Below are 16,370 nucleotides of genomic sequence, written 5' to 3' on the forward strand. Positions count from 1 at the left end.
TTCCTAGCACTGACTGGAATATGCTCTGTGATTCTTCCGATGGCATTGAGGAGTACACCACATCAGTCAATGGCTTCATCAATAAGTGCATCGATGACATTGTCCCCAAGGTGATTGTATGTACATACCCGAAGCCATGGATTACAGGCAACATCCACACTGAGCTAAATGGTAGAGCTGCCGCTTATAAGAAATCCCGCTATGCCCTCTGACGAACCATCAAACAGGCAAAGCATCAATACAGGACTAAGATTGAATCGTATATGGACGAACAATGTCAGAGTGGCATAGACTAAGATACAGTAAAATAGAATATACTATATGCATATGAGATGACTAATAAAAAATGTAAACATTATTCAAGTGACTAGTGTTCCATTTATTAAAGTGGCCAGTGATTTCAAGTCTATGTATATAGGCAGCAGCCTCTAATTTGCTAGTTATGGCTATTTAACAGTCTGATGGCCTTAAGATAGCTGTTTTTCCAGTCTCTCGTTCCCAGCTTTGATGCACCTGTACTGACCTCACCTTCTGGATGATAACAGGGTGAACAGGTAGTGGCGCGGCTTGTTGTTGTCCTTGATGATCTTTTTGGCCTTCCTGTGACATTGGGTGCTGTAGGTGGTCTGGAAGGCAAGTAGTTTCCCTCGGTGATGCGTTGGGCAGACCGCACCACCCTCTGGAGTGCCCTGCGGTTGCGGGCGGTGCAGTTGCCGTACCAGACGGTGATACACCCCAACAGGATGCTCTCAATTGTGCATCTGTAACATTTTGTGAGGGTTTTATGTGCCAAGCCAAATTTCTCAGCCTCCTGAGGTTGAAGAGGCGCTATTCTTCACCACACGGTCAGTGTGGGTGGACCATTTCAGTTTGTCAGTGATGTGTACGAGAAACTTCAAGCTTTTCACCTTCTCCACTGTGATCTCATCGATGTGAATAGGGGGGGTGATCCCTCTGCTGTTTCCTGAAGTCCATGATCATCTCCTTTGTTTTGTTGACGTTGAGTGAGAGGTTATTTTCCTGAAACCACACTGCCAGAGCCCTCACCTCCTCTCTGTAGGCTTTCTTGTCATTGATGGTAATCAAGCCTACTGCTGTTGTGTCCTCTGCAAACTGGATGATTGAGTTGGAGGTGTGCATGGCCATGCAGTCATGGGTGAACAGGGAGTACAGGAGGGGGCTGGGCATGCACCCTTGTGGGCCCCAGTGTTGTTTCCTACCATCACCACCTGAGGGCGGCCTGTCAGGAAGTCCAGGACCCAGTTGCACAGGGCGGGGTACAGACCCAGGGCCTCGAGCTAAATGATGAGCTTGAAGGGTACTATGGTGTTGAATGCTGAGCTATAGTCAATGAACAGCATTCTTACATAGGTATTTATCTTGTTCAAATGGGACAATGTGTGCAGTGCGATGGCGATTGCATCGTCTGTGGATCTATTTGGGCGGTAAGCAAATTGAAGTGGGTCTAGGGTGTCAGGTAATGTAGAGGTGATATGATCCTTAACTAGCCTCTCAAAGCACTTCATGATGACAGAAGTGAGTTATGGGGCGATAGTCATTTAGTTCAGTAACCTTTGCTTTCTTGGGTACAGGAACAATGGTGGACATCTTGAAGCAAGTGGGGACAGCAGACTGGGAGAGACTGAATATAAGTAAACACACCAGCCAGCTGGTCTGCGCATGCTCTGAGGACACGACTAGATTTGCCATCTGGGCTGGCAGCCTTGCGAAGGGTTAACACGCTTAAATGTCTTACTCACATTGCCTACAGAGAAGGAGAGCCCACAGTCCCTGGTAAGCAGGCCTTGTCGGTGGCACTGTGTTGTCTTCAAAGCAGACAAAGAAAGTGTTTAGCCTGTCCAGAAGCAAGATGTCGGTGTCCGCGACGTGACTGGTTTTGCTTTTGTAGTCCGTAATTGTCTGTAGAACCTGCCACAAACGTCTCGTGTCTGAGGCGTTGAATTGCGACTCCATTTTGTCTCTATACTAACATTTTTCCTGTTTGATTGCCTTACAGAGGGAATAACTACACGGTTTGTATTCTAACATATTCCCAGTAACCTTACCAGGGTTAAATACGGTGGTTCGCTCTTTCAGTTTTATGCGAATGTTGCCATCTATCCACAGTTTCTGGTTAGGGAAGGTTTTAGTCACTGTGGGCATTCCTGGTCGTAATGCTGGTAATTCTGGTGAGTTACCACCGCTCTGATATCCAAAAGTTCTTCCCGGCTGTATCTAATAACGCAAAACATTTTCTGGCCTAATAACGTAGGAAATAAAGTTGCCTACGGGCTAGAAGCTCGGCTGCCCTCTCTGCCGACGCCATTTTTCATCACTAAGCTAAGAACCCTGGGACTGAACACCTTCCTCTGCAACAGGATCCTGGACTTCCTGACGGGCAGCCCCCAGTGGTAGGTCTGATCACCAACAACAATGAGAGTGGTGTAGTGCCAGGATAACAACCTCTCACTCAACGTGATCAAGACAAAGGAGATGATCATGGACTACAGGAAAAGGAGGGCTGAGCATGCTCCTATTCTCTTTGATGGGGCAGTAGTGGAGCAGATTGAGTGCTTCAAGTTCCTTGGTGTCCACATCACCAACAAACTATGATGGTCTAAACACACCAAGACAGTCGTGAAGAGGGCACCACAGCGCCTATTCCCCCCTTCGGAGTCTGAAAAGATTTGGCATGCTTCATCCGATCCTCAAAACGTTCTACATCCTCACCATCGAGGGCATCCTGATTGGTTGCATCACCGCCTGGTATGGCAACTGCTCAGCCTCCGACCGCAAGGCACTACAGAGGGTAGTGCGTACAGCCCAGTACATCACTGGGGCCAAGCTTCCTGCCATCCTGGACCTCTATACCAGGCGGTGTCAGAGGAAGGCCTTAAAAATGACTCCAGCCAAAGACTCCAGCCACCCTAGTCATGGACAGTCCTCTGTGCTACCGCACGGCAAGCGATACCGGAGCACCAAGTCAAGGTCCAAAAGGCTTGTTAACAACTTTTAACCCCAAGCCATAACTTCTGAACAGCTAATCAAATGGCTTCCCAGACTATTTGCATTGCCCCCCCACCACCATTTGTATGCTGCTGCTACTCTCTATTTATTATCTAAGTGTAACCGTATAGCTTCCGTCCCTCTCCTCGCCTCGAACCAGGGACCCTCTGCACATATCAACAACTGACACCCACGAAGCATCGTTACCAATCGCTCCACAAAAGCCACGGCCCTTGCAGAGCAAGGGGAACAACTACTTCAAGGTCTCAGAGCGAGTGACATCACCGTTTGAAATGCTATTAGCGTGCATCCCGCTAACTAGCTAGCCATTTCACATTGGTTACATAAGCATAGTCACTTTACCTCTACCTTCATGTACATATTACCTCAATTACCTAGACTAACCTGTGCCCTCGCACATTGACTCTGTACCGGTAACCCCTGTATATAGCCTCGCTACTGTTAAAGGATATGCATATTCTTGATACCATATGAAAGGAAACACTTTGAAGTTTGTGGAAATGTGAAATTAATGTAGGATAATATAACATATTAAATCTTGTAAAAGATAATACGAAGAAAAAAACATGCATTCTTTTTTGTACCATCATATTTGAAATGCAAGAGAAAGGCAATAATGTATTATTCCAGCCCAGGCACAATTTAGAATTTGGCCACTAGATGGAGGCAAAATGTGTGTGCAATGACTGATCCAATGAACCTTTGCATATTTGTTCAAAATGTATCAATACTTTCAAAATGTGCCTAATTGGTTTATTCAAACATTTAAGTTCATAATTGTGCACTCTCCTCAAACAGTAGTGTGGTATTATTTCACTGTAATAGCTACTGTAAAATTTGACAAATACAATTTGATTTGATTGGGGCAAAGGTTCACCTTCCAACAATGACCCTCAGCACACAGCCAAGACAAAGCAGGAGTGGCCTCGGGGCAAGTCTATTAATGTTGAGTGGCCCAGCCAGATCTCTGATTTTAACCCGATCAAACATCTCTGGAGAGACCTGAAGATAGTGGTGCAGCAACGCTTCCCATCCAACATTTTTTTTACCTTTATTTAACTAGGCAAATCAGTTAAGAACAAATTCAAATTCTTATTTTCAATGACGGCCTAGGAACAGTGGGTTAACTGCCTGTTCAGGGGCAGAACGACAGCTCAGGGATTTGAACTTGCAACCTTTCGGTTACTAGTCCAACGCTCTAACCACTAGGATACCCTGTCACCCCGATGACAGAGCTTGAGAGGATCTGCAGAGAACAATGGGAGAAAGTCCCCAAATACAGGTGTTCCAAGCTTGTGTCGTCATACCCAAGAAGACTCAAGGCTGTAATCGCTGCCAAAGGTGCTTCAACAAAGTACTGAGTAAAGGGTCTGAATACCTATATAAATGTGATATTTCTGTATTTAAAAAAAATCATAATAATTTGCAAAAATGTCTAAAAAACAGTTTTTGCTTTGTTATTATGGGGTATCTTGTGTAGATTGAAGTACTATAATAAAATAAAAAAAAATTAGAATAAGGCTGTAACACAACAAAATGTATAAAAAGTGGAGGGGTCTGAATAGTTTCCGAATGCATTGTTTATCAAATTTGAATCAATCTAATATGACATTGATCTGAATAAGTATATTTTGTACCCTCTGTATTGTAGCCGTGTCATATCATTGCCAATGTGTTGAGATGAAATCACTGGAAAGCCGCAGATAAACGACATAACCTGGAAGATAACAATGGTTAGCCAAAGAAATGTGATTTACAGCCACTCAGCCACACAGATAATAAATGGAGGGGAAAAAAATAGAGAATATTGCACTCCAGAGACAACGGTCCTTTAGGCCCAAGTCACTGCTAAGCTTACCTCAACATTGACTTACTAATGCATTCACAGGTGCAAATCAATGCGACTGAGAGAATGAACATTATTACTGTTGTCACTGAGCGATAGAGGGCTGAGCACGGCCGTTAGAAGGATATCAGCGTTTACAACCACACAGGAAGTGTATTATTCAGTCCAGTCTAATCAGCACCAGTCTGTTCCACAATGGAACAACAGTCCAGTCTAATGAGCACCAGTCTGTTCCACAATGGAACAACAGTCCAGTCTAATCAGCACCAGTCTGTTCCACAATGGAACAACAGTCCAGTCTAATCAGCACCAGTCTGTTCCACAATGGAACAACAGTCCAGTCTAATCAGCACCAGTCTGTTCCACAATGGAACAACAGTCCAGTCTAATCAGCACCAGTCTGTTCCACAATGGAACAACAGTCCAGTCTAATCAGCACCAGTCTGTTCCACAATGGAACAACAGTCCAGTCTAATCAGCACCAGTCTGTTCCACAATGGAACAACAGTCCAGTCTAATCAGCACCAGTCTGTTCCACAATGGAACAACAGTCCAGTCTAATCAGCACCAGTCTGTTCCACAATGGAACAACAGTCCAGTCTAATCAGCACCAGTCTGTTCCACAATGGAACAACAGTCCAGTCTAATCAGCACCAGTCTGTTCCACAATGGAACAACAGTCCAGTCTAATCAGCACCAGTCTGTTCCACAATGGAACAACAGTCCAGTCTAATCAGCACCAGTCTGTTCCACAATGGAACAAACAGTCCAGTCTAATCAGCACCAGTCTGTTCCACAATGGAACAACAGTCCAGTCTAATCAGCACCAGTCTGTTCCACAATGGAACAACAGTCCAGTCTAATCAGCACCAGTCTGTTCCACAATGGAACAAACAGTCCAGTCTAATCAGCACCAGTCTGTTCCACAATGGAACAACAGTCCAGTCTAATCAGCACCAGTCTGTTCCACAATGGAACAAACAGTCCAGTCTAATCAGCACCAGTCTGTTCCACAACGGGAGAGACAGTCCAGTCTAATCAGCACCAGTCTGTTCCACAATGGAACAACAGTCCAGTCTAATCAGCACCAGTCTGTTCCACAATGGAACAACAGTCCAGTCTAATCAGAACCAGTCTGTTCCACAATGGAACAACAGTCCAGTCTAATCAGCACCAGTCTGTTCCACAATGGAACAAACAGTCCAGTCTAATCAGCACCAGTCTGTTCCACAATGGAACAACAGTCCAGTCTAATCAGCACCAGTCTGTTCCACAATGGAACAAACAGTCCAGTCTAATCAGCACCAGTCTGTTCCACAATGGAACAACAGTCCAGTCTAATCAGCACCAGTCTGTTCCACAATGGAACAAACAGTCCAGTCTAATCAGCACCAGTCTGTTCCACAATGGAACAACAGTCCAGTCTAATCAGCACCAGTCTGTTCCACAATGGAACAACAGTCCAGTCTAATCAGCACCAGTCTGTTCCACAATGGAACAACAGTCCAGTCTAATCAGCACCAGTCTGTTCCACAATGGAACAAACAGTCCAGTCTAATCAGCACCAGTCTGTTCCACAATGGAACAACAGTCCAGTCTAATCAGCACCAGTCTGTTCCACAATGGAACAAACAGTCCAGTCTAATCAGCACCAGTCTGTTCCACAATGGAACAACAGTCCAGTCTAATCAGCACCAGTCTGTTCCACAATGGAACAAACAGTCCAGTCTAATCAGCACCAGTCTGTTCCACAATGGAACAACAGTCCAGTCTAATCAGCACCAGTCTGTTCCACAATGGAACAACAGTCCAGTCTAATCAGCACCAGTCTGTTCCACAATGGAACAACAGTCCAGTCTAATGAGCACCAGTCTGTTCCACAATGGAACAACAGTCCAGTCTAATCAGCACCAGTCTGTTCCACAATGGAACAACAGTCCAGTCTAATGAGCACCAGTCTGTTCCACAATGGAACAACAGTCCAGTCTAATGAGCACCAGTCTGTTCCACAATGGAACAACAGTCCAGTCTAATCAGCACCAGTCTGTTCCACAATGGAACAACAGTCCAGTCTAATCAGCACCAGTCTGTTCCACAATGGAACAACAGTCCAGTCTAATGAGCACCAGTCTGTTCCACAATGGAACAACAGTCCAGTCTAATGAGCACCAGTCTGTTCCACAATGGAACAACAGTCCAGTCTAATCAGCACCAGTCTGTTCCACAATGGAACAACAGTCCAGTCTAATCAGCACCAGTCTGTTCCACAATGGAACAACAGTCCAGTCTAATCAGCACCAGTCTGTTCCACAATGGAACAACAGTCCAGTCTAATCAGCACCAGTCTGTTCCACAATGGAACAACAGTCCAGTCTAATCAGCACCAGTCTGTTCCACAATGGAACAACAGTCCAGTCTAATCAGCACCAGTCTGTTCCACAACGGGAGAGACAGTCCAGTCTAATGAGCACCAGTCTGTTCCACAATGGAACAACAGTCCAGTCTAATCAGCACCAGTCTGTTCCACAATGGAACAACAGTCCAGTCTAATCAGCACCAGTCTGTTCCACAATGGAACAACAGTCCAGTCTAATCAGCACCAGTCTGTTCCACAATGGAACAACAGTCCAGTCTAATCAGCACCAGTCTGTTCCACAACGGGAGAGACAGTCCAGTCTAATGAGCACCAGTCTGTTCCACAATGGAACAACAGTCCAGTCTAATCAGCACCAGTCTGTTCCACAACGGGAGAGACAGTCCAGTCTAATGAGCACCAGTCTGTTCCACAATGGAACAACAGTCCAGTCTAATCAGCACCAGTCTGTTCCACAATGGAACAACAGTCCAGTCTAATCAGCACCAGTCTGTTCCACAATGGAACAAACAGTCCAGTCTAATCAGCACCAGTCTGTTCCACAATGGAACAAACAGTCCAGTCTAATCAGCACCAGTCTGTCCCACAACGGGAGGGACAGTCCAGGACAAACAAAAACACAGATGACAGGTCACAATGGACAGGCAGGGCAGAATGGTGCACACACACACACACACACACACACACACACACACACACACACACACACACACACACACGTTCATAAAAAGAGAAAATACAGTGTACAGAAAAGACTCAAAGATATACTAGTCATTTAGAGTAACCTTATACAGACACACATTTCTGAGCACCTTGCCTATCTGTCACTTTGTGCAGGCTCCGTGTCCCTTGTGATGTACACTGACGTATCAGGGTGACCCCTGACCCCCATGACACAGTGGTGTTGTTTTTTTCTGGATCAAAAAAATGGCTTAGATGGTTGGAGTGGAAGTGGTCGTGGCAATGGGCTGCAGGGCTGAATTCCGCCTTCACCAAGGTCCGGGGGGGACCCACTGCAAATTGGGTATAATGCCTGGTACCTCAGCCCAAAAGAACCCTGAATTGCTAAATTTTTGGATTTTATTCTTCTTCTCAAAACCTGACTGTCCAGATTTTATTTTGGTGCATTATCTTCTCTACAAACTTTCTGCCCCAAAATAATTGTGTAGTTATTTTGTTTGTTTGTTCTTTTCTACTGTATGGCAGAAGAATTTCCTATGCAGGAAAAACCCTGTGGTCAAGGCATTGTTCGAGACCAAAGAGTTGAGTCTAATGCAATGGAACAGTGGCTTTTATTACTGGGTGGGATCCATAACATGTCACTAACCTGCCACCTCCCACGCTAGTCTGAGGTCTACTGGCTAAAGTGTGCTAATTGTACGCACGCACATTTGCACACACACACACACACACACACACACACACACACACACACACACACACACACACACACACACACACACACACACACACACACACACACACACACACACACACACACACACACACACACACACACACACACACACACCAGGGCCAAGGTGAGGGATTAATTATGCATTGAGTTAAAAAAAGGGAACAGTCCCTTTCAAACAGCTCTGCATCTGCTCATACAGTACAAGTTAACGGATCAACTTTGGTCTCCTCTGTATACGGTGCATTCGAAAGTATTCAGACCCCTTCACATTTCCACACATCATTTTTGTTACGTTACAGCCTTATTCTAAAATTGATTCAATTGTTTTTTTCCCCCTCATCATTCCACACAAAATACCCCATAATGACAAAACAAAAACAGTTTTTGAGAAATGTTTGCTCCTATTCTTCTCTGCAGATCCTCATAAGCTCTGCCAGGTTGGATGGGGAGCGTTGCTGCACAGCTATTTTCAGCTCTCTCCAGAGATGTTAGATCAAGTCTGTGCTCTGGCTGGGCCACTCAAGGACATTCAGAGACTTGTCCCGAAGCCACTCACTCCTGTTTTGTCTTGGCTGTGTGCTTAGGGTCGTTGACTTGTTGGAAGGTGAACCTTCGCCCCAGTCTGAGGTCCTGAGCGCTCTGAAACAGGCTTTCATCAAGGATCTCTCTGTACTTTGCTCTGTTCATCTTTCCCTCGATCCTGATTAGTCTCCCAGTCCCAGCCGCTGAAAAATCATCCCCATAGCATCATGCTGGACTACCATGTTTCACCTTAGGGATGGTGCCAGGTTTCCTCCAGATGTGAGACTTGGCATTCAGGCCAAAGAGTTCAATATTGGTTTCATCAGACCAGAGAATCTTGTTTCTCATGGTCTGAGAGTCTTTAGGTGCCTTTTGGCCGACTCCAAGCGGGCTGTCATGTGGCTTTTACTGAGGATTGGCTTCTGGTGGTTCCAAACTTCTTCCATTTAAGAATGATGGTGGCCACTGTGTTCTTGGGGACCTTCAATGCTGCAGAAATGTTTTGGTACCCTTACCCAGATCTGTGCCTCGACACAATCCTGTCTCGGAGCTCTACGGACAATTCCTTCGACCTCATAGCTTGGTTTTTGCTCTGACATGCACTGTCAACTGTGGGCCCTTATATAGACAGGTGTGTGCCTTTCCAAATCATGTCCAATCAATTTAATTTACCACAGGTAGACTCCAGTCAAGTTGTATAAACATCTCGAGGATGATCAATAGAAACAGGATGCACCTGAGCTCCATTTCGAGTCTCATAGCAAAGAGTCTGAATACTTATCTAAATAAGGTATTTTAATATATATATATACACATACACACACTGTACATAAATTTGCAAAACATAAAAAATAAAAAAATGTTTTCACTTTGTCATTATGGGGTATTGTGTGTAGATTGCTGAGGAAATGTTTTATTTAATACATTTTAGAATAAGGCTGTAACGTAACAAAATGTGGACAAAGTAAAAGGGGTCTGAATACTTCCCAAAAGGCACTGGTAATACGAAGATATTAACAAAGATTCAAAGTCATTTCGGGTAAATTAGACCACACGGGTGATGATGTTACAAATCAGACAAGGTCATCCTAGAGGTGATTGACTATAGCATATTGCAACAGAATACTGCACTAGGACTTCTCTATGGGTTGTAGAATGGAGCGTATCACGACAGTGAATACGCTGTCGATTCTGTTGTGTTCCAGGGCTATGTCAAAAATAACGTCATCAAGATGAACAGCTCCACAAGTTCACAAATGTCCTTGCGGTCCAACGTAAGGTTGACTGCAAGGCGATACACACCCCTACCTACTCCAATGGAAAGATCCGCAACTCTGCAAGGTCAAGGACAATGGAGCTCCACCTGCGGAGAATCAAATCACATGGTGTGAGCTGTCTTTCTCACACACACACACTTTGGATCGATAGAAACAGGATCACAGGGAGGGAATATATATATATATATATATATATATATATATATATATATATATAGCACCACTAAGTCATAAAACTGAAGGTCTTCACTGTGCCTGGATGTCATAACAGCACTGAGCTAACACTGTGTCAATGACTTTCGCAGAATCACACACCTCGCCATTTGGGATCCACAACTGTATGGTGGAAAAATGTTATTTGTACACTAGCATGCATACACCCACCCACACACACACACACAGCAACATTAGCAACAAGAGCTTCGCCTCGTACCTACGACCGCAGCACAGCTGTGCTTAAAAAGTTAAAACCCACTCTCTCCCGTGTACAATTGCTTTATGTTTTACACTGAACTTCAAACTAACGTTTCAGTCAACAGACACAGTCAACCAATTAAAACTTGGAATCAAACCATTTAAATGACGCAAAAGCCTGAGACCTATTGAGACACCTCCACTTGACGAATGTTATTTATCCATTTTCTCATCTAGACAAATGTGTACTTTTCTACATTCAACATATTTGCTGTTATTCGCATCCATTCATTTAGCTGGAACGACGAGGTGTCTTTGTTCACACAAAAACCATGGTTCTCTTTACCTGTATCCAACAGTGTAAATGATTCATTCCTAAGCAAGGTAATACTATTGATCTGAGGTTGGACATCCAGGAAGTCTGAGTGGTACAGCCCCTGGAGCAGTCTGAGTGGCCCTGGAGCAGTCTGAGTGGCCCCTGGAGCAGTCTGAGTGGCCCCTGGAACTCGGGGAGGTAATATTCTTACTGAAACGTTGAAAGACATTCAAATAATCACCAGATCAATGTAATATGAAAGAAAGCTTGTTTCTATACAGCAAATAGCACTTGTTTTTTCCTCACTCACTGCAAAGCCATTTGTAATGTACTGTGAGAATGAAAAAGATGCGGTAGCCATGGAAACTGTTATTGTTGATCCAGAGACAAGAGCCTCCACAAGGCTGTGCAACTGCTGTGTCTCCTGGCGACTAAGGGAGTCCCTCTGTGAAGAAGTTTCTCATTTCCAGGGGAAAACGAGGAGATGGCAAGATTTGTTCCTACTTGTAATGCAGGCTCTGGCCAAGAGAGTGATTGATACACGCAACAGTATTTATTTTGCAAAGTGAAAACTGAGAAGTGCTGAGAAGGCATTTTCCATACTAATTTCACAAAGTAGGGGATATAAGTATTGGCCCTTGGTGGCACCGGTGACATAGTGGAATAGGTAATGGACGACTTTCATTACTCACATCTCCAGACTTTAACTGTGGCAACCTGTCAGAAGTAGCTGTCCCATATATAACCGTAGTGTTCCCACTCCTCCAATATCTTTAAGCGGCTGACAGCTTGGAGCAGGTCAGTGTGCCAACGCAAAGGACAGGAGGCTTTAGTTGGTGTAATGGGAAAACAAGGGGATGGATTTAATCAAATTTCAAATGGAAAGGGGGGATACCTAGTCAGTTGTACAGCTGAATGCATTTCAACTGAAATGTGTCTTCCGCATTTAACCCAACCCCTCTGACGCTGCCAATGTTATTACGCCACAGCTTTAAAATGTGCATTTGAAGATTAAACAAAATATATGAGACTTTGAGAGTCAGAAAATAGGCTAATGTGTTTGATTCATTGGGACTACATGTACATTTCAGTCATTTTGCAGACACTCTTATGCAGAGCGACTAGGGTTAAGTGCCTTGCTCATTGACAGGTTTTTCACCAAGTCGGCTCAGGGATTTGAACCAATGACCTTTCGGTTAAAGGCCCAATGTGCTTAATCGCTAGACTACCTGCCACCCTTAAGCTTTAAACCTGGACAATTTTCTCTTCACCAACAAGAGGGGTGTGAACAGTTTGTGTCATGAACAGTGCTTGTGCCCATAGAAATAGACATGGGTGGCCGTGAGATGTTCCCCAAAGCTGGAAGGGGGGCCTGAGTGAAAAAGTTTGGGAACCCCTTCTCTACATGTGTTAGGTAGACTTTCTCCTCACAGATTTATGATTCCAGTTTTAAGAAGAAACCCCTGTATGCACTCAGTAGACAAATAAAACAGAAAAACCTGCCTACTGCATAAACTGGTTTGACTCCCATTTAGTTGTTTTCAAAATTAAATTGGGTCCATTGGATTTTGCACAATGGTACAATAACTGCTGCACCGATTTTAGTCCTTCACCAGTCCTCCTGAAACCTAGATAATTAGCTATCATTAGTGTGGTATTAAGACTTTACAATGGCTTGGGAAGTCAACTTGTAACACATTTGTTAGCCTGTAAAGCTTATTTCCTGCAATTCTATACATTTTGCCATTTGTCCGTCGGACTACCAGATGGTGAAGCGTGAGTCCAATGGTGGCGAGCTTTATACCAAACCAGCCGATGCTTGGCATTGCGCATGGTGATCTTAGGCTTGTGTGCGGCTGCTCGGCTATGGAAACCAATTTCAGGAAGCTCCCGGGGAACAGCTCTTGTGCTGATGTTGCTTCCAGAGGAAGTTTGGAACACAGTAGTGAGTATTGCAACCAAGGACAGATGATTTTTACGCGCTACATGCTTCAGCACTTGACGGTCCAGTTCTGTGAGCTTCTGTGGCCTGCCACTTCACAGCTTAGTCGTTGCTGCTCCTAGACGTTTCCACTTCACAATAACGGCACCTACAGTTGCCAGGGCAACTCAAGCAGGGCAGAAATTTGACGAACTGAATTGTTGGAAAGGTGGCATCCTAGTATGGTGCCATGTTGAAAGTCACTAAGCTCTTCAGTAAGGCCATTCTACTGCCAATGATTGTCTCTGGAGATTGCATGGCTGTGTGTACGATTTTATACACCTGTCAGCAACGGGTGTGGCTGAAATAGCCAAATCCACTAATTTGAAGGGGTGTCCACATACTTTTGTATATACAGTACCAGTCATTCAAGGATTTTCTTTATTTTTACTATTTTCTACATCGTAGAATAATAGTGAAGACATTAAAACAATGAAATAACACATATGGCATCATGTAGCAAACAAAAAAAAGTGTTAATCAAATCAAAATTAATTTGAGATTTGAGATTCTTCTATATTATGGCAAGAACAGCTCAAATAATGAAAAAATAAATGACAGTCCATCATTACTTTAAGACATGAAGGCCAGTAAATACGGAACATTTCAAGAACTTTGAAAGTATCTTCAAGTGCAGTCGCAAAAACCACCAAGTGCTATGATGAAACTGTCTCAGAGTTACCTCTGCTGCAGAGGATAAGTTCATTAGAGTTACCTGCACCTCAGATTGCAGCCCAAATAAATGCTTCACAAGTAAGAGACACATCTCAACATCAACTGTTCAGAGGAGACTGTGTGAATGAAATTGCTGTAAAGAAACCACCACTAAAGGACACCAATAAGAATAAGAGACTTGCTTGGGCCAAGAAACACGAGCAATGGACATTAGACCGGTGGAACTCTGTCGTTTGGTCTGATGAGCACACATTTGAGATTTTTGGTTCCAACCACTGTGTTATTGGGAGACACAGAGTTGGTGAACGGATGATCTACGCATGTGTGGTTCCCACCGTGAAGCATGGAGGAGGAGGTGTGATGGTGTGGGAGTGCTTTGCTGGTGACACTGTGATTTACTTACAATTCAAGGCACACCTAACCAGCATTCTGCAGCGATACGCCATCCCATGGGTTTGCGCTTAGTGGGACTATCATTTGTTTTTCAACAGGACAATGACCCAAAACACACCTCCAGGCTGTGTAAGGACCAAGAAGGAGAGTGATGGTGCTGCATCAGAAGGCCACAATCACCCGACCTCAACCCAATTGAGAGGGTTTGGGATGAGATTGACCGCAGAGTGAAGGAAAAGCAGCCAACAAGTGCTCAGCATATGTAGGAACTCCTTCAAGATAGTTGGAAAAGCATTCCTCATGAAGCTGGTTGAGAGAATGCCAAGAGTGTGCAAAACTGTCATCAATATAAAGGGTGGCTACTTTGAAGAGTCTCAAATAAAATATATTTAGATTTTTTTAACACTTTTTTGGTTACTACATTATTCCATATGTGTTATTTCATAGTTTTAATGTCTTCACTATTATTCTACAATGTAGAAAATAGTCAAAATAAAGAAAAAACCCTGGAATGAGTAGGTGTGTCCAAACCTTTGACTGGTACACACACAAACATACATATATATATATATATATAAATAGACACAAATATTGGGAGAGGGGGGACTGCCCCGCCCCCCAGCCAACCCCTCAGGCGCGCCCCAGAGTTTGGGAACCACTGACGTAGAGTACCAAAAACCTTTCTAAAATGAATTGACTTCAGGGAAAAGGTATATGCCACACACACACACACACACACACACACACACACACACACACACACACACACACACACAGGTGGTTTGATTGAATTCACGCTCGGGAAGTGATAAATGAGCAATGAAAATAGAATTAGCAGAACTGTCATCTGTATGCTAAATGTTTACACTGAACCAGCCCCTATGGTAAACACTGTATGACCACTATTGACCTGTTCTGAATGCTTTTATTATGAACTGAACATGATGTACTGCATTTCTTCTCAGTCTATAGAATATTGCCTACATGCAGTAAGAGCGAACTGCTAGAATGATTAAGGAACAATGTGGCTAAATGTAATACCATCAACAGATCTTTAGAAACTAAGGGTTTATTCGTTTCAAGCTTTAGGGGGAGGGGTTTGTATGGTAATGAGATGTATTGTATTGCCATACACCTGTCCGGTATCCAGACAGTCTCAGTAAGATTAATGCACACTCATGGAGTCTCAGACAGTAGTGTATGCTTGTCTTGCTGCAAGGGTTAGCTGCTGTGACTCAACATGCAATGACACCATTGCTCCTAGACAAAAGCACAATATTCCAACTAATCACTAATGTGCAACAAACAATGTTCCATAATAATAGCGTGTATATGATTGATGTGATTGGATTGGTTATTTGCTAGTTATAAAGCCACTTCTTTATATATAAAAAAAAATATATGTATATATATGTTCTGTCTGTCATGTCCGTCATTTAAATTAACTTAAAATCAAAAAAACATAAAACATCTAGAAAATGGCATTTCGATTGACATTTTGCGCACTGCACCTGTGGCTAGATAGCAATTATTTCTATTAGGCTGTTTGGCAAATGGAAAATTGTTGACCTGCGGTCATTTAAAATTCATGTCACACACATCTGTTCACAGACACTATGGTGGCACCCAGCAACCATCCAGGCGTTAACATGATGCCCCAGCATAGGATACTATACAGTAGAAGCGCACATCCTACCTTGCACAACCACTACCTCCGTATTGAAAGACACCTCTTTGTTTGAAGAGCTCGGAGTGGGTTCATCTCCCTCGAACAGTTGGTTCACCTCGCCCTGGATGTCTGACACGTTGCGGCCGCTGTCGCTCTTGGAAAAGGCGGTCACGGTAAACCTCTGGCTCATGGTGTCTCCGGTGGTACCTCACAACCGTGAAACAAGCGGCGAGTCTCCTGCCTTGGCGGCGTACCCGTGGAGGAATTCACCGAGGATGCAGATGGAGACGCAGATCGAAGCTCCTGACAGCTGTTGAGAAGGCTGTACACCGACCCAAGTGATTGTCCTCGGTATCATTGACTAGATCTCTATCCGCAACAAGTTTCCCTCTCACTTGTCTTTGGAAACTGCGGCGTTTTGTTCGTTGATATGAGATATTGAATGATGAGAATAAGCTA

The 16,370-nt window shown here is 44.0% G+C and overlaps 1 protein-coding gene across 1 annotated transcript in view; it reads right to left on the reverse strand.

Moving 5' to 3' along the window:
* The window catches only part of LOC110529040 (solute carrier family 12 member 5-like), a 266,968-nt gene extending 250,598 nt beyond the window's left edge, over window positions 1–16,370 (reverse strand). The window contains exon 1 of the mRNA XM_036984164.1: window positions 15,939–16,370. Within this exon, the coding sequence (XP_036840059.1) occupies window positions 15,939–16,101 (163 nt within the window). The 5' untranslated portion in view covers window positions 16,102–16,370. The remainder of the gene's footprint in view (window positions 1–15,938) is intronic.

The sequence above is a fragment of the Oncorhynchus mykiss genome, chromosome 7, assembly GCF_013265735.2.
Source record: "Oncorhynchus mykiss isolate Arlee chromosome 7, USDA_OmykA_1.1, whole genome shotgun sequence".
NCBI classification, from domain to species: Eukaryota; Metazoa; Chordata; class Actinopteri; order Salmoniformes; family Salmonidae; genus Oncorhynchus; species Oncorhynchus mykiss.